At 42.0% G+C, this 19187-nt stretch overlaps 1 protein-coding gene across 8 annotated transcripts in view; it reads right to left on the minus strand.

Moving 5' to 3' along the window:
* The window catches only part of SRGAP2 (SLIT-ROBO Rho GTPase activating protein 2), a 201514-nt gene that overhangs the window by 40633 nt on the left and 141694 nt on the right, over positions 1-19187 (minus strand). For all 8 annotated transcript variants that reach the window (XM_083745469.1, XM_083745468.1, XM_083745467.1 and 5 more), the window contains 4 exons: positions 18394-18495; positions 17759-17956; positions 7462-7546; positions 4574-4601 (listed from right to left, as the gene is read on the minus strand). In XM_083745469.1, coding sequence (XP_083601595.1) covers positions 4574-4601; positions 7462-7546; positions 17759-17956; positions 18394-18495 — 413 coding nt within the window. The remainder of the gene's footprint in view (positions 1-4573; positions 4602-7461; positions 7547-17758; positions 17957-18393; positions 18496-19187) is intronic.

Below are 19187 nucleotides of genomic sequence, written 5' to 3' on the forward strand. Positions count from 1 at the left end.
TGATCCAAAGAGGAAGGAATGTCCTTTTATGGGGTTTTTTCCGCCAAGCCTTCTCCACTAGGGAGGGAAGGAAATGAGAACCTTTTGTATCATTTCTCTGTAGACAGTTCTTGTCCTGACTGCATTTCATTTGAGGGCAGAAGCACTTCAATTCTTTGTTAAGTGCAAGGAACTATACCACCAGACGGAGCTGATAGTTAAGCAGCATACATATACCATTGCTATAAATAGTATGGGAGTAGCCTTACAAAAGAGTAAACAAGTTGTGTGATGTGCAGCCACCCATTCTGACCACATTCAGTGTGAGCTGAGGATGTTGCCTGGATAGAAAGCAATAACAGACTTTCCAGGCTGTGAATTTCTGAGGAGAAGCAGGAAGGGTACCTAGATGGTATATGCTTGGTACCAACAGAAGGACTAAGAATCCTTCTCTGGAGTCCTGAAGGTCAATGGAAGTTCAGCTAGTCCTTTGTAATTCCCTTATTTAAGGATTTTTGCATGTTCCATCTATGGAACTCAGGTACTTACTCAGCCATGTGAGTGGCTCATCCTGAGAATGTTTGAAGCTACATTTGGTGTGACTGTCTCACAGAGTTTTCTCTAACTTCTGTTGTGCCTGCTTTCATTGTAGAGAGGAACGCAGTAAGCTACCTTATATCTGTTGGAAGCTGCCCAGAGTGTCTAGGGCAACCCAGTCAGATGAGAAAAGTACATAGGAGGAGGAGGAGGAGGAGGAAGAGGAAGAGGAGGAGGAAGAGGAAGAGGAGAATCCAATCAAGCTCACTATTGTCTACAACACTGAGCAACAGTGGCTGTCCAGTTTTAGGCCAGAGATTGAACCTGAAATCTTATAGCTCTAGCTATGCCCTTCTATTTGCTTCTCATATAGTCGTACCTTGGCTTTCAAACAGCTTAGTTCTTGTACGTTTTGGCTCCCAAATGCCTCAAACATGGAAATGACTGTTACGGTTTACAAACTATTTTTGAAAGCCAAATGTCTGAAGGGGCTTCCGCTTGGCTGCAGGAGCTTCTGGCAGCCAATCAGAAGCCACACTTTGGTTTCTGAACGTTTTGGAAGTTGAATGGACTTCCAGAACAGATTCTGTTTGAATTCCAAGGTACGACTGTAGTAGTTTTAAGGATTTTTTAAAAAAAACAACCTGCCAAAGGGCAGCAGTCCACTGCATAGGAGTGGGATTTCATATTATCAAAACACACAAGTTGATAGAAGCTTCTACTCCAGTGGAAAGTGTAAATATCCCCTTAAGATATGGACAGATCCATGCATTAACAAAATCTGTTGTGGCTCAAGGGAATGTGAGGTGGTAAATGCAGAGCACAAGGGCAATGCTCTAATGCACGGGTGACCATCAGAGTGATATTCAGATGTTCTGAACTACAACGTCCACCATTCTTAACCACTGGATGTTCTTGCTCAGAAATGGAATCCACAACATCTGGAGGGCTACCTTGCCCAACCTTTATTGATCTTATGTCAAAAAACTGTCCTCAGGTATCTCTCATTCAGCTCATCCACCTGTTATGTGGGAGCATTTCTCTTTAGCCTTGAAAAGATGTTTCAAATCAGCTCTAATAGCCTTGATCCATTTGTCTTCTCTCCAGCTTTGCTTCTGATTCAGCCATTTCTGTTCTGCCAAATGAATTGCAGAAGATACAAACTACTGAAAAGTCCCTGGATCATGAAACCAAACTCCCCGCCAGGACAGATGGTTGCTGAGTCTGTGAGGAAAGCAATCTTGCTTGCACACTTAAGAATCATAATGGCACTTTTAATATTGAGGTATTCTGATGAAAAAGAAAGGATGACCAAGCTGCAGGGATGGTGTTGGGGGCAGGCGGGGGGGGGGGAGAGAGATTAATGTCACAGGAATGTAATATATTTTAAATTATCAACCCTAAATGATTCCCCAATATTTAATGTTGTTCTGCAATGAATAATATTTTATTATTACAGCTGTCAGACCCTAATTAGGACCTGTCAGCTCTGCTTTACTATGAGAAATGCAAAATGAAGTAATGACTCCAGATATGGAATAATCACCCTCCCTTTGTTAGAAAGGCTCATGTATGCGCTCACACTCTCTCCACATGTACATGACTTCTAAGCCAACACAGAAAGGCAATTTGGAGATCTGCAATGTTTCAAAGAAGGCCTCATCAAAAGTCATATTTTTCTATTATTATTTCCACATATACGGTGACATTTATGATAGCATGATTGATGCCGGGCCCAGTTATAACAAAACGTTTATTTTCTCCACTGCTGCAATCCAATTCCATGTCAGACCAGATGAGGTCAATAGGCCAAAGTGAAAGAAAACCCCTTCCATGACTGATCCCTCCCCATCCCCATTAAACAATCAAAAGCTCTTCAGGTATTTATTTCAGGGCTTTTTATCCCCCATGACAAGAGGAGTTCCAGCAGAGCACAATGTCTTCTCTAGCCTGGAAAAATGGAAGGTGTTTAGACCAGGGGAAAAAAGAAGAAAAGAGATGACAGCATATTAACTAATTGGCACACCCTTTCCAAATTGGCAAAAACCAAACCCTCTCCTCGTGTCATTGAAATATAGATATTTATATTGTTTCCCAGTTCCATTAGGCATCAAGGATGATCTCACAATGTGTGTAGATTTGCCTAAACTTTATGGGGCTGGGAGGACAATTTGACATGAGTTTCCACTTTTGGTGGCATCCCCATTGTTGTTTAGTGACAGGAGTGAGCCAGCAGTAAATCACACTGAGCATGTGGAGTTAACTCCTTAATAGCAAAAACAAGATCTGCACAGGAATGTCAGGCCTAATGAGCACAGCAACTCATCTCCAGTAGGTCTTGCCCCGATGAAGGAGTTGTTGTGACAGAGGTCCCCACTTCCCCACAGCTGCGTAAGTCCTCTCCTCTCCAGGGCTTTCCCCAAGCAATCTGAGATTTCTTCTATGTGAAGCTTACTTATCCTCCTCCCTTTTCATTCCTCTCCTGGTTCTTGGAGACCAGGGGGGGAGGGGAGCTCATCGCAGTGAGAGACACCCATGCCTCATCTCTGGTCTCATCTCTGTCTCTTGGCCTCCCTCCTCCCCTGCTTCAGCTTCTGCCTCTGGGTCTAGACTTCTTTGCCACAGACTCTCCCAGCTCACTAAACCCTGTTACCTCTTCAGCTTCTGACACCTCCTCCTCCCAGTTTTCTCCCTCTTCTCCTTCTGACCACTCATCGTCATCCCACCATCAATCCCCAGGCTCTGAGCCTTTTTCCCTTGGTGGTTCCCCAGCTGGTTCCTCCCACCATTCCTGTGCGTCCAGCCAGTTCCTGACATCTAGTATCTATTTCTGCCCTTAGACCCAAGTTAGACAGCACAACCCATGTGTAAGAATTCTCGGTAATTTATATCAATTTATCCAAATTGCCCCAGGTAAACACAGTCGTAACAACTCTACTTAAATAGCATGTCTTATTTTGGGTCCGTTCACACTTAATGCTAAGCCATGGTTTGAATGCAGTCGCTGCCATCCTGGTGTCTTCTGAATGTTTAAAACCATAACATCCAATAAACTTTGCCAGCAAGCTTTGAAAACTGGGAATTATGGTGAGAGTTGCAGCTGAAAATATGTGGAGGGCACCAGGTTAGCAAAGACTGGCTTAGTGATATGCACTCAAGCTCGAGTGAGGCCAAGGGAAGGCTTGTGGTCTCCCCGCTCCTCTCCCCTCCCTTCTGTGCAGTCAGGGGAAAGGAATTCTGAAACATTCATTTTCTGTTTCTATGAATGGTGACTTGTTACGTACGAACCAAAGACAGTGGTTTAAAACAGTCCGGCAAGTTTCAAAATAAGCCAATTTCAAGCCATCATTTATGAAGCTAGTTTGTTTTAACTAACCAGAGTTTGAACTAACTAGTGTCTGCAAACCACAACACCCAGTTCATACATAACAAGAAGCAAGGATTCATGGAAGCCATTCCCCAACATCAGACATGTCGTCTTGGGGTGGGGGTGAGGAGCATACAAGCCCAAGGTTCCATGGGCTCATTCTAGCTTATGCACATAGTGCTAAGCCACAGTTTAGCATTGCATGTGACTCAGTCCTTTCTTGTGTTGTGGTCGTTGTGTGGGAAGAAGATTTTGGATTTGATATCCCGCTTTATCACTACCCTAAGGAGTCTCAAAGCGGCTAACAATCTCCTTTCCCTTCCTCCCCCACAACAAACACTCTGTGAGGTGAGTGGGGCTGAGAGACTTCAGAGAAGTGTGACTGGCCCAAGGTCACCCAGCAGCTGCATGTGGAGGAGCGGGGAATTAAACCCGGTTCACCAGATTACGAGTCCACCGCTCTTAACCACTACACCACACCGGCTCTTCAAAGGCTTTCATATGGAAGCTTACATTTCCAGAAGCTGCATTTTTGTTTTTTGTTTTTAGGAAAAAATACAAACATAAGAAATGCCATCAAAATGAGTAGCAGTTTGAAGGAGGATTGGCAAGTGCTTTGTTTGCAAGAAAAGGACTGTTTGGGTTAGTGGAAGATACTGAAACAACAAAGCTGCTTGGAACCACACCTACCTGGCAAGAGAGCAGTCAGTCCTTTGACCTGTTAAGAGAAAAACAGCTATGTTTCAAAAAGAGAGAGACTTGTAGCAGACAGGAGGAAGGATGGGTGTGATTTCAACCTTGGTTTGGAGGCAAAAGGGACAGGGGGGCTTAAATAAATAAAGAAGTGTGACTGAGCATCCCCCCCCCCCACTCTTCGGCTGCTTCTGTTGTTATGGAGATCAAGAGAGCACGTCCCCGCAGGCAAGGCTCCTCCATGGCTGACCAGGAAATGCACAAAGCAGCTCCAAGCTGCCTGAAGACTCTTTGGAAAGCATTGTTTTCAGAAATTGGTTTTCTAGAGATGCAATAATTGTTGACTGCTACTGCCAAAGGAGAGCCACGCCACTTCTCCCTCCGACATCTTCCCAGAAGGAATCAGCAGTGAAGAGAGATTGTGTTTTATGAAACCACTTGGAGAGACTGAAAACATTCACAAATTTGCTAGCCCGCAAGCACGAGGTGCCAGCATCCCATCTATTCCAGGAGTCATGGTTTTAAATGATATTTTCTGGAATCATATTTCTATACAAAAAGAAAAAGAAAAAAAGAACCACCAATCTTCCACCAACCTTGTTATGGCTTGGAAGGAAAGGGCCCAAACCACTATGCCTAGTGCTGATACAGGCAATATTTAAAAATACTACACTGAGGGTTTAAAAAAAGGAGGACAAATTATTTGGCACATATCAGAGCTCAGACAGTTTTTAAGTTGCCTTATGCAATGGAATGTTGCTGATTTGCATCAACTAAGGACTTGGCCTCATAGCTCAAGATTAAAAATGAAGTGATGGGAATGAAGCTAATTGTTGATCATGGAAAATAAATAACCCATTTTGAACAGTCACTTTCTCCCTCCCAACATAAACCTCAATTACCCAGAATGGTGCATAATTTATAGCAGCATTATTCCAAACCAGAGTTTCTTACCATCTGTCCTACTTCCATCACAGAATATTCATATGTATAAATTACACGGCTGTGGCAGCATCAAAGGGCTATAGTATTACAGTGACAAATGCAGATGGAAGGCAGGGAAATAATTACTCGCAGATAGAGAGATCTGCTGGTACTTTTTATTAACGGAACTTGTCATCTTCAGATTAAAATAACTGGCAAATGAAGCCAAACGTCACCTTAAAGGGAAGTGGGGGGTGAGGCAAGACACAAACCCCTATCAAGTTGCTCCAAAGTTAGGCAAGTCAGGCACACTGTCAAATGACCTTTCTCAGCGCTAAAGTTGTAGAAGGATGATTCTATGATTTCAGCCACCCACTATCTACTGCAATAGCATTTATAAACTGGTTAGGATTGGGATCTAAAATTGCTTCAGTTTATAGTGTTCTGATTTGAGGTTGCAAGGAAATACATTTTTCTAAGTTCCTTGTTCTGCAATACAATTGCACCCATGTTGTTGTTGTTTTAATGGCTCAAACTCAGGGACAAAGACCTTTGCAACCACATTTCAACCCAATCCACAACAGCATTATAGAAGCAAAAGGGGCTCTCTGACATTAGAAAGCCAAAAAAGAAAGACATTTAGCTTTCTGTCTTTTTCCTCTGCAGGAGTCAGTTTGGCGGGTCAGGCAGGTTAAGAAGAGCCATACGCTGGAATGCAGAAGTCAGCTATGACCCAGGAATGTGATTCATCACAGGAGCAGCATGAGCATTATATTCAGACACTCAGAGGGAGAAAATACTCCCAGGAAATGGCATGCCTTGTTCTACTTTTTTGATAGACAAATAGTTTCTTGTGCCAGAAAACCTGGAAAATGTGTCCATTGCTTCATTTCACTTCCTATGGATCAGAGTCGATTTAAAAATAACAAACAGCTTTATCCAACAAATTTGTGGATTCAGAATGCAAAGCACTTTCCAAACTATTCACATTCATGTTCATAGGCACACGTAGATGATTTGAAGAAATAAAAAATGTCATGTCACTGTATTCATTGTACCAATACGATGCTGTACTCAAAGCAGCTAATTCTGGGCCAGAGGCATTCAGCCATATGGCTCAGAGCAGATTTCGCAAGAATGAAAGGAAGTGTTTGCAAAAAGACTTTTATAACGTATTACAGTTCAGAACAAACCCTCTGATTTAGCTCCTTTCCCCAAAGACCTGAATCCTGTAAATGGGAAACAGATCAACAAAGACAGCTATAATGAAAGCCGGAGCTGGTCTTTGTTGTGATATGAACAGATAATTCTATCAAGTCTAGGATTGCCTTGCCTTGCCCTTCCCCAGAAGCTGGACAGATGGGTTTTTCATGGGCAGTCAGATACATAAACTTCTGGTGGCACCTTGGTTCAACGTCAGTGTCATAGACAACTAATCATTCCAGCTCCAGCTGCTGGTGGTCCAAGTAGTTTAATGAAGTTACAACAGGCTTTGCACTGGTAGAATGGTTACCTCCAGATCTACCTAGGAATACCTCTTTTATCCTGGATTTCTTAAAAGAGTCCACACAGAGATGAAAGGCAAGCAAGTCCATGGGGGGAAAAAATTTCCTTAAACGATAAGAATATTTGCATGCTAGGAGAAACAAAGTAATTACTAGGATTACCCCAATTTGATTCTGTGGGATTGTTATAATCGATAGGGAAAGCGGGGGGGGGGGGGGGAGAGGAAATAGGCATATGCTTCAGTTAAACAAATAGATGATGCACATTATTGGCTCATTAAGCACTTCCCTTTCATCATTACTTAAGCAGTGCAGTAGGGATTGAATAATAAATTCATAAAACATGACTTTGTCCACTTAGCATTGATAATCCAAGTCTGTTATGCTCAGTCAGCTGCCTAATTCAGTAATTACGAAGGATGGGCTGACACAATGACAAGTGATTCCCAGACTTACTTTCTCCCAGAGTCTTCTGAAGGAGGTCATGTTTTGCCTGAAGCTTGGTGATGAGGTTCCGCCCTTCCAGATACTCCTTCAACTTCTGTTGGAGCAAAAAGAAGCCAAGGATCAGCATCTATGTCTAGGACACAGGAGGACTATGGACCAAGAGACTGGAACGGACCAAGATACCCCCTGTGTGACAAAGAGCATCATGGTTCCCATGCAATAACTAAATAAGAGCTAAATAACCGTGACCCTTCACAAAAGCACACACAACCTAACACAGAGCAGCTCAGTAGAATGAAGGAGCTTTCACAAATACAGTGGTACCTCAGGTTACATACGCTTCAGGTTACAGACTCCGCTAACCCAGAAATAGTGCTTCAGGCTAAGAACTTTCCTTCAAGATGAGAACAGAAATCGTGCTCCGGTGGTGCGGCGGCAGCAGGAGGCCCCATTAGCTAAAGTGGTGCTTCAGGTTAAGAACAGTTTCAGGTTAAGAACAGACCTCCAGAACGAATTAAGTACTTAATCCGAGGTACCACTGTAATTATCATTGTGGTTGTGCATCAAATGAAAAGTAGTATCAGCCAACACAAGTATCATTCATAGCTCTGGCCTAACCTCTCTGAATGATACCATAGCCTGTCTCTTTGTCATCTTATGGATTTTAAAACAATACCTTTTGGACTAGCAATCAGATTGTACTGCAAATCTGGGGTAGTGCTGGCAGAAGAATCTGTGTGGGGCTCAGCCTACTGAAGAGAACATTTAAAACAAGCCATTCAAAAAACCCAAGGACTTTATCCATTTCTGGCGCCATATAGAGACATGAGATCTATAGAATTTTTAAGGGTGAAAGTGGAAGAGCACTCATCCCTACTGCAATTTCCAGAAACTGGCATTCAGAAGCAAACTTCCGGTGTGGTGTAGTGGTTAAGAGTGGTAGTCTCATAATCTGGTGAACCGGGTTCGTGACTTTGAACATCAACTGCTGGGTGACCTTAGGCCAGTCACACTTCTTTGAAGTCTCTCAGCCCCATTCACCTCACAGAGTGTTTGTTGTGGGGGAGGAAGGGAAAGGAGAATGTTAGCCGCTTTGAGACTCCTTAGGGTAGTGATAAAGCGGGATATCAAATCCAAACTCTTCTTCTTCTACAACTGCAGTGGCACAGAACTGCCATCATGGCTAGCAATCACTGATAGCCTTTAATAGATCCCTTCAGCTTTGCACTACGTACTGAAGTTACAAATATGCTTGGGACTTAGGGTACCTCATTTGATTGGCTCATGGCCCTCAGCCCTGCTCCCTATGAATATCCTGTCCATTTTGTGGTGGGAAACATAGGAATTCCATGCCTGGCAGTGGCTGGAATCAAATCCATCTATTGCCTCAGATAGCTCCTCTCCTTAAGTAACACAATACTTTAAAGTGTTTGTCCCCAAGGGACTATATTGTTCCATGTGCTCCGTTTCCAAGGGTCTTTCCTCATTCTGACTATTTGAAGCCAATTCAGCCTATCCAGGTTAACAGTCTCACGAGAACTTCCCTTGGATGGTTTGCTACAACATCAGCTAGAGCTCCTTTCCTTGCTTCATCTCTGTGTTTGTTGCTCTCCTTGGGTTAGTCAGGAACCTTAATAAGACATGAGACCCTGTGTTCTCCCTTAAAGAAACTATAGCCATGGGACTGGTTTGGGTTCCAGCAGATACCAAACTGGTAACCCACCCATTTTCTCTGCCTCTGGAATGCCCCACTGGCTACGCCAGTGAGAATCCTGCAGTAGTACTTTTGCCTTCCCACACATTTGGCATGCAGGAGAAGCTCTGCCCTGGTGGCAGCTGGCAGGAAGTATGCTTAGCAGGCAAAAGTGGGCAGGGCAGAGGGACACCTGCACCCAATCCAACATGTACCTCTCACCCTCCAACCCAGTGTGTGTTATATGCTGAATTATTCTGCAACAGAAACTTGAAAAATTCAAAGGACAACTCTTAGGCCCCTTAAGCAGCACATTATCAGGGAAAGGTCTTTATTTTCAGGGGAAATGTCTAGCTATCATTGTGACATTTTCACATTTACTTCTTACTTCATTTTAACTTCAAATGTTTTTATTTCAGTGTCCTAGCTCATTACAGTGTTACGGATTACAACTCTGTGCAGTTAAAATAAGCAGTGTTAAATTCCCCACTTTAAAGGGCAAAGCTTTCAAAAATCAACGTAATGGGGGGAAAGGGGGAGGAAGGGAGGAAAAATTAATATCAAGTATTACCAATGCTGATTTAATAGGGGGGAAAAATCCAGAAAACAGATTGTCCATAAATTCTCAAGAAGCCTTAAAATTAAGAGCATTGTATAGCACAAAACTAATACAACTGCAAATAAATTTAGGATTTAAATGAGCAGTCAAACCAACCCACACTCTCCTAAAAAGTGGAGGAACACAATGCCAAAGCACAGTGTCATTAGAGAAACCTTTCCTTGCAAGCATGTTCACAGTTCAGTGGTTTGCTCCCTGCTGTCAGTCAAGGCCCCATTAAAATAAATAACCACTTGATAATAAGACATGACAGATTGCCTGCCTGGAGCCAATTTAAACCTGAAGATGAGACTCTGAGCCCTAAACTATTAGATAGCTATATGCAGATTACAAAATAAAATAAAATAAGGTCCAATATGCAGCCCAATGATTAGAACTAACAGTTCAATCCCATATTAATATTGGCGTTTAGAAAATTATAGTATGCAGCATTTGGACGTAATGGCAAACTATGTTTCACCACTCATTAGAAGTGGACTGATCTAATCATTTCCCCTTCTGTGCAGAGGAAAGGAAGAAGGGAACAAGCAAGCCCAAACCTACTGCTACATACTCCTGATCCTCCAAACTAGGATTTGGAGATTGGTTAAATGCAGCTACAGGCATGAAACAATGCAGCTGATAGGTTTATTGTTCAATGCAAAGGCCATGACAAATTTGTATTAAGCAACACATGGAGGCCCACTCTATTTGTTACAAACCTATTATTGTCACTCAAAAGAAACCATGCATGTATGAACAAAGGTTAACAGATAATGAGTGATGTCTTTCACCTGTGGCTGACCACAAATATGAAGTCTGTCTGCGTATGGGATCTTGTTGTAGCATCCATCTAAGACTTCAGTGGGCATCACTGAGAAATACAGCTCAATAAAGGCATTTCTTACTGCAGCTGGTGAGAGCTTGGTCAGATAACTAGCTCTAAAAAGCTCTGCTCTCAAGAGTGGACAACAATGGGGAAATTTGGTGTCTCTAATTAGTTGTAGGTCCCTTTTGGACTCTTTCTAGAAGAGCCAATCCTTTAATAGACACTTAATCAAGGTCAAAGCAAAGCTCAGTTCTGGAAAATAATAATAGTCTAAACATCTTAACGAGCTGCTTTCCAGAGCTGATTATCATGCAACTCCATATAGCACAGAGCAGGAAAACACTCAATAGGCATAGTAGCAATTTTTAAAATATACTTTAACTGAGCGCAGTCCGCTCTTGCCTCAAGTGTTGGCCACCTGGACTCTGTACAAAGTGCTGCTGAAATTCCTGATGGTAAAGAGCATAGCGTCGTGTAACAGAACTTTATCAATGCCCCTATGGTTTTCTGTACTTTGACTTTCACTGCTTCCATATGAAACCTTCCAAGAGAGGGTTTCACTAATGAGTATACCCAGGTGTCTAATAGACTACGTTTGTTCTATAAGCACCATTTATACCTAGGACTGTGTTTGCCAAAAATCATAATCATTGTCTTAGAGTATTTTATAGACAGACTTTCCTGTTAACAGTATGTGCCAAACACCTCCAAGAGATTTTTGAGCCCAATCTGGAAGGAGAGAGGAGCGCCAAATCATCTGCATACATCAAAATTGAGATATTTCTGTTCCTAATTATTGGAGGGGAGAGTCTGCATTGGCTAAATATGGCACCAAATCATTAATTTGGGGTAAGAATGCAACCTTGCATTCCTCGTGATGTTTTAAAAAGCATCAGTCATACCATCATTTAAAAACTACTCTGACCCTCATTTCTGCATAGTTCTTGGATCAATAGCAGAAATCTGCAGTTGATGTTGGCAATTTGAAATTTCTCCCACACTCTGTATTGATTAACAAAGTCGAATGCAGCAGAAAGATCAATAAAGGCTACATAAAGATTATTCTTAATGTTCTTAGTATATTTCCTTATAATATGGTTCAGAGTAAAACACTGATCAATGGGACTGTGCCCTTCTCTGAATCCCACTTGTACTTCATGAATAATGTTGCTACTCTGCAACCAGTCGGATAAATTTTTGAAGGCGATACTGCTCATATAGCTTTGAGGAGTTGTATAACAAGCTAACTGGCAGATAGTTTTGCAGGTCATTCCTACTGCCTTTCTTATAAACTGGGAAAAGAATACTAATGCCATCCGAGGGCATTTGGCCTATGTTGTTTATGGTGGTAAATAAGCCAGCCAGGATAGGCACCCACTATTCTATGTATTCCTTACATAGGAATATAGAGATCCAGGAGCTTTATTTGATTTCAGAAAGGACATAAGGACCTTTCTCTCATTACGGGAGACTGGTTGCCATTCAGGTAGGTGGATAAATCATTCTATGCTACTGGTATATATGATTGTCCAGGCAGGAATTGAGGCTTTTGTGATGGTCTCGCTTCATTTAAACCCTGGGCCACCAAGTCCCAGAGTTTGTTTTCCCTCTGTTCCATTTCTGCTAGTCCCAATTCCTGCCATGGGGTTATCGAATATCCAGCTTTCTTGTTTTGGAGCAGACTCTTGTATTCCAATTTAGGTCCATGGATTCCTCTGACGGATTCTTATTCAAATCTCTAATTGCTTTAGCCAGAGTTTTCTTACACTTCACATTGACTGTCAACCAGCTATGGCATGTTGGTGGAAAACCAACTTCATGGGCTGAAGGATGTTGTTGTAGTAGTAGTAGTAGTTGTTGTTGTTGTTTAGTCGTGTCTGACTCTTTGTGACCCCATGGACCAGAGCACGCCAGGCACTCCTATCTTCCACTGCCTCCCACAGTTTCATCAAATTCATGTTGGTAGTTTCGAGAACACTGTCTACCTTCACCCAATCCAATATGCACCCTGCCCTCCAACCCTGTGTCTGGTGTGTGATGGGGTCTTAGGCAGTGGAATCAGCACATTATCATAAAAAGTTATTTAAATACCAAAGTGCCTAGCTGTCAATGTGACATTTTCACATTTATTTATTACTTCATATTGGCTTCAAATATTTTTATTTCAGTGTAATGCGTACTAACTGTGAAGTTAAAATAAGCAGTGTTAAACTCACCATTTTAAAGGGCAAAACTATCACAGTAATGGGGGAAAGGGGTAAGAAGGAAAGAAAAATTAATGATTCATAATGCTACATCCTACCTTGAAAATTGGTAGCACCAGCCACTTTTGTCCTATTCAAGTTGCACTCCCACCTCTGAGCAATTACAAGCGACTTAATGACAAACTGCTGCACCAGCTTTCCAGCATATAAGTCACTGTGCCTGAGGGCCTACCTCCTGCATGCTACAGTCAACAGGTAAGTATACAGGTAAGCCTCTATGTGAACTAGTGCTGATGTGGGCACTCACAGCATTGGGCTATAAGCCGCTTGTTTTAATTCCATCATCTGCAGCATCAGTCCAATTTGTTTTGACCATCAACGACAAGTATTTCCACTGAAAAGCCATTGTATGCCTGTGCATACAAACCAAGTTAACATTTTGAAATAAATACAATGCCACCTTAAGACGATAGCACTTCTGGCCCAGGTACAATACATTAGAAGTCCTATACCAGGAACCAAAAGGCAGCCTAAAATCACAGTGCTGTTTCTGTACTGCCAACTTCTCTGATGAAAGAATGTGTTACTCTATACCAGAGGAATCTTAACGGTGCTCCCTCTCCCCACCCTAACGCTAACCCACAACTGCACAACTATGAACGCTATCTCCTACCTTGGTATTTACCAGTAAGAAGCAGCTGTCAAGAGAAAAACATAATAGGTTAATGTGCAACCCAATCTAGGTCTTCCTGCCTTGCTGGCAAAGCAAGAGTGTTACGCTTTCGAGGCTGTATGGAAATACCTTCTGTCATATGTCTCATATCCTTAACCCTCTCTCAGGAATCCCAATCACTCAGCTCATTTTTGAAAAAGCAACATCAAAGCTGATGCAGGCATTCAGCTTGAGGAGAGATATTCCCAGAATGCACTGGGGGAGGGGAAGGAAATCGGGAGCACCACAGTGCTACTGTTGATGATTAAAAAGGGAGAAAGAACAGCACGTTGATAAAAAGCAGCATGGCACTGATTACAGGCAAGGTTATAAATAATATTTTCATAAGTCTCACGGATTTTGTGCAGATTAACAAAGTATTTCTGCCAAGCACTTTGAAGATGAAGGACTCCATAGTGGCTTGATATTTTTAACAAGTGATAGCAGTTAGCTGTAAACTACATCCTTTCTTCAGATGTCTTACTTATTTTGCTACATGTATACCTCCCTCACCATACCAGCACCTCAATTTCATGTGCTTATTCTAACGGCCATTGTGAAGTGTGAAAACTCTCTTAACCTTGTTTTACAAAAGAGATACCGAAGCACAGAAAACAAGCAATAGGGTTATGGTAGGATCAGAAGTGGGGATTATGGGAACCCAAGGATTGTGCACCAGCCACCAATATTTCCTCTCTCCCCCTTCAGTAATAATAGTCATTGTCTTCCCTACAAACTAAAAATTGGTGTTAAATGTACTGCATCTACCAGAAAACATCTCCCAAGAAAATCAATGCTAAAACTGGCTGTGAAAAGGATTGCTTGAATCACAGAATAAAGCAGCAATTCAATGTTATTTTGTCTTTGACATTTTATAATGGAAGTTTAAAAGTGTGGGGGCGCATAGAGAAATGTGTTGCATGCATTCTATATTTCTTGTTCTGAGGGTACTAAAGAGACAAGGATTGGGTTTACATAAGGAACACATAGTGTGAGCTGCTAATGTGAAGTGTCAATCCATTTCCCCTTTTGCACCTTGTTCCATCACACTTCCCTGAGAGGGAGCAGTTTTGTGTGGAGAATAGAGCAGTAAGCACATACAATTTGAGTGTTTGCTCCTGAAGGGAAAGAGGTTTTCCAGATATATTTGTAAGATTAATGGTCCTCCTTCACTCCCTCTGCTGCTGCAATGCCTTCAATAAATGGGAAGGGTGGGTGAGAAAGTATTTTCCATCCTGGGGATTCTTGTAGTCTTGCCTTTTTCCTATGTTCCTGCGGTACCTGCGTCAACCTGCTGATATTTGAAACCTACTAGCATTTTATTATGGTTTTTTAAAAATGACAATCTGTACAAGAGAGCCTTTATCTGTGATTGATGTTTCTGGATACTACTGTAATGGACAGGAAAACAACAGCAACAATTTATAAAGGGGGACTACAGTATATTGAAGTTACTTCCATTGCCACATACCTATGAACATCCTATTGCCCCAATAATTCTCCATAAGAACCACAAGTCTGTACTTAAAATGAGCCACACAAGAATTACTTACAAGCATTCAAGCTAGCGCAATAAACAACAAGCCGAGTCATTTTCTTCAGAAGGGATTGACCAGTGAAAAAAGCACAAATCTACACAGTGACATGACAGGAACCTATCCTAACAAGCAGCCATCTTCTGCCTAGCTAATTACAGTGGTACCTCCTGTTATGAACTTAATCTGTTCTGGAGGTCCGTTTGTAACCCGAAACCGTTCTTAACATGAGGTGCGCTTTTGCTAATGGGGCCTCCTGCTGCTGCCGTGCGACTTCCGCTCGCATTCCGGGGCAAAGTTCGCTACCGGGAGACCTACTTCCAGGTTAGTGGAGTTTGTTACCTGAAGCGTTTGTAAGGAGGACGGTACGTAACCTGGGTTCCACTGTACAGAGTTTGGAAGAAACAGCTCAGTTCTTTTTCTCCCTCCCCCTTAGCACAAGGGTTGCTTGCAACTTGCCACCAGAAATAGCTGGCCAGGGTGTCCATGAGTTTTCAGAATATGCCCCCTATGCCACTTCAAGAGGCAGGCCTGCTTGTAACAACATTTCTAGCATCAAGCCTACCCAGACTGGATTAATGAAGAGGAGGTGCTTCTTTAAAATATGACAAAACCCAGAACTGGAGCCCTACTCATGATCAACCCTGGCTGCATGAGCTGATCCAACGACATATTTTGAGGAAATTAAAATCGACAAGATATGCAAGTGTTGTTGTTTGACAGATCAAGCCTCAGGATAATTTAGGTGTCTGCTGAAAATATCCCGAGTTAGGTGGTGGCACGCCTGTAGAGCCATTGCAGACAAGCATGTAAAAAGCTCCCATAATGCACTAGAGTTAGACAGGAGGAGAAAAGTGCAAAATGAAAAAAGACCTTTCCGATGTCAAGTTTCTAACATCTAATTTAGACCCACCCCAGGATGCTGCAAATATCTTCAAAGCGGTGCATCTTTTGTGTCCTGCCAAACTTATGTCATATGAAAATGCAGTTCTACTGATGGTTTACCTTTGTTCCCTGCATTTCCTCCCTTCATTAACAGGAATGCTCAGCCATTACCCATTTTTATGTCAAGAAACCCCAATCTAATTGTTTAAAATCAAAGCCTCAAATTCTTATTAAGGTTATTTATAAGTCTCTCACATAGCAGATCTATCAAGTGTTTGAACTAATAAGAAAAAAGGCTGTTTATACAACAGCCTCTTTCAATCCCCACTTCTTTATCCTGGGTACATGTATATGACATGACAAACTCCACTTTTATTCCCTGGAGACAAAAGTCTAATATTTTTGGCACGGGTTGTGGGTAAGCATGGTACAAATGAAAACAAAGCATCGTGCATGGGTAAAATTAGTATGTGCTTGTTAGAAAAGAGAATATGTTTTCTCTAGAAAAAGAAGACCTGCAAGTTCAATTAAATAGCCATTTGCACAGCCAGGGAAGTCAATTGCTTCTTAATTGAATCACTTTCCCCACCCACATTTTTCTGATAAATTCTCTTTCTAAGCAGACCTTTTAATTTAATGCGGCATTTGAAGTATTTTGAGTGCTTGCCTAAGGGAGTAATACACTCTCCGGTAAACCTATTTATAGGCAAGACTCAACATAAACCATCCTGCCCAAAGTAATTTACCTAATATATAGCATTTATTCATGAACACTATCATTCTTTTAAGAGGAATAAAAATCTTTTAAATACTGCAAAATTCATTAAGAAGGGCAAGTTTTTATTTAAAAAAGAAAAACCTTCTATATACATGCCCTGATCCAAATGAATGCCCATGGAGTCCTGTTTTTAGAATCTAAAATATCACTAGTCAGCTGTTAGTCATGGAAAATGGAATGGGGCTGGGGATAGAAGCGTCCCGAGCAGCCAATGATCAGGGTTTTAGGTAAAAAAACATTAAAAGGAGACTCCATGTGTACAACTCGGGTTGTTAGAATGGAGAAGGCAACTGTGCCACATGGCTTCTCATCCAGTTAATACACATGCTGATGGCAGGGAACGATAAGGAAGGGTAGTAGGTCAATGGGAGGCATTTGCAGAAGAACCCAGGTTTAGTTCCTGGCATCTACCAGTAGAGCTGGGAATGTGCTCATCTGAAACCCAGCAGAACTGCTGCCAGTCAGTGAAGACAATACTGAGCTAGATGAACCAATGGTCTGACTCTGTATAAGGCAGTTTCCTATGTTCCTTCCATGTTTCTTATGGTCCTAGCTGTAATTTCATCCACTTTTCAGGAAAGCTTTGAGGAAATGTGTACTGAAACAATGGATAAACCGATGAACAATTTTCAGTGAAAGATTTTTTTCTTTCACTGCAAAACTCCATCCTGAAATCAAATCAACCCCAGATTTAACTTTATCAACCTGTAAGCTTATAAAGTGATAGAGGAACAAAGACACCTTATTGTGATGTGTAGTTTAGATGCAATGTTATTTTTGCTTACATTCCACTTAACAAGACGCAAACAATATTAACAACGAAGAGCTCTGTGGCTACTTAAAGACCAACAAATTCATTATGGTGAAAGCTTTCATGGATGAACATAGGCTTTCAAAGGGGTGGGGGGAGATAATCACACAGACACTGAACTTGTAGGTGGGCCATTCTCATTATTCCTCTCAAGAATTATGCTGACAGCTTGTTAGCCAGAACTGCAGACGACACATACAGTTTTCCAGCTGCAACACATATCAGCTTTGCTGCAAGCGTGTTAAAAGTCAGGTCTCTTACCGTGAAGTAGAACTGTTCTGTCTCCTGCTGATTTGCCCGTCTCTTAGCAATGCTTGGCTTGCTCATGAAGGTTTCAGAGACTGTTGATTTTACAGACTCCATCGAGTTGCTATACTGGAAGCAGTCAGAGACATCGAAATCCTCAATGGTGACGATATCCTGGATAGTCTGCAGTGTGGCTTCCATTGTTTTCTTAACCTGACAGAGTGAACACAAGAGAGGAATTATAAAGGGGGGGAGGGAGAAGAGCGAAGGTGAGAATGCAGAGGAAAATGCCTTGTTATCACTCGGTTTGTCATTTACTGCAACTGAGGGTCTGTGATTCTCAAACATAACACAACACAAGAACAGGGTCTACAGAGAAAAGTGGCTGAGAGGAGACTGAGGATTTAATCTTATGCACACTTTCAGTTAACATTATAGCATAGGTGGAACAAATTCATGAAACTTGGACCAAAACGTACACAACTGTACATCTAACATTTGCTGTTTGGTTGCCTTAAAAAATTGTGCCTGAACAGAAGCTTATATGTTTTTATCTTCTCAGCTGCCTTTACTTTCCTCCAACATATTGTCCAGACTATGGTAAAACAGCAAGGGAAAAGACCAATAAAAAATGGAATTTGTTAGCTTACCTCTTCATTTTCTATCTTCAGCGTGGATAGCCTAGACTGCAGCTGCTGACACCTCTGCACTAACTCACTCTGCACGGGCTGCTGGGCACACAGCTGGGACACCTGGAAAAGAAATGGAACTTTCTAGACATTTGATTCTTCAGCTCTGCACAAGCATGAGAGGTGTGGACTGGGCCACGGAACAAATGGAGTCCTAGGGTTTCATAGGAGAAACGGCTCAGGAACGCAATATCTCAAGAACTGCAGCTCTCCATATGAACCTACCCAGAACATGAGATCATCTTCTGAGGCCCTTCTTTGTGCACCTCCTCCATGAGAGGTCTTGAGGGTGGCAACACGAGAATGGGCCTTTTCTGCAGTGGCTCCCCATTTGTGGAATGCTCTCCCTACGGAGGTTTGCTTGGTACCCTCATTACACACCAGGTGAAAACATTCCTCTTTAAACAGGCCTTGGGTTGACTTGACACTGAATGTCCTTTTCAAATGTGCTGTAGAAGGGGTTTTATTGGTTTGCTTCTGTTCTAAGTTTTGTTATGTATTTTATATTTTTTATATTGTAATGATATGTTGTGTAAACTGCCCTGAAATCTACAGGTGTAGGGTGGTATACAAATTTAATAAACAAACAAACAAACAAACAAACAAACAAACAAACAAACATTTCAGTGCAGGGGCTTTTCCTTGGGCAATGGAACAATCTCTCCATCTCCTCACCATGTACCTCCCTAAATTCGTTCTGGATTTTCCTTCAACCCTCCAGATTAGATTTGGGACTGGTGAGAGGAGATAGGGAG

This window comes from Podarcis gaigeae, assembly GCF_964106915.1.
Source record: "Podarcis gaigeae genome assembly, chromosome: 6".
NCBI classification, from domain to species: Eukaryota; Metazoa; Chordata; class Lepidosauria; order Squamata; family Lacertidae; genus Podarcis; species Podarcis gaigeae.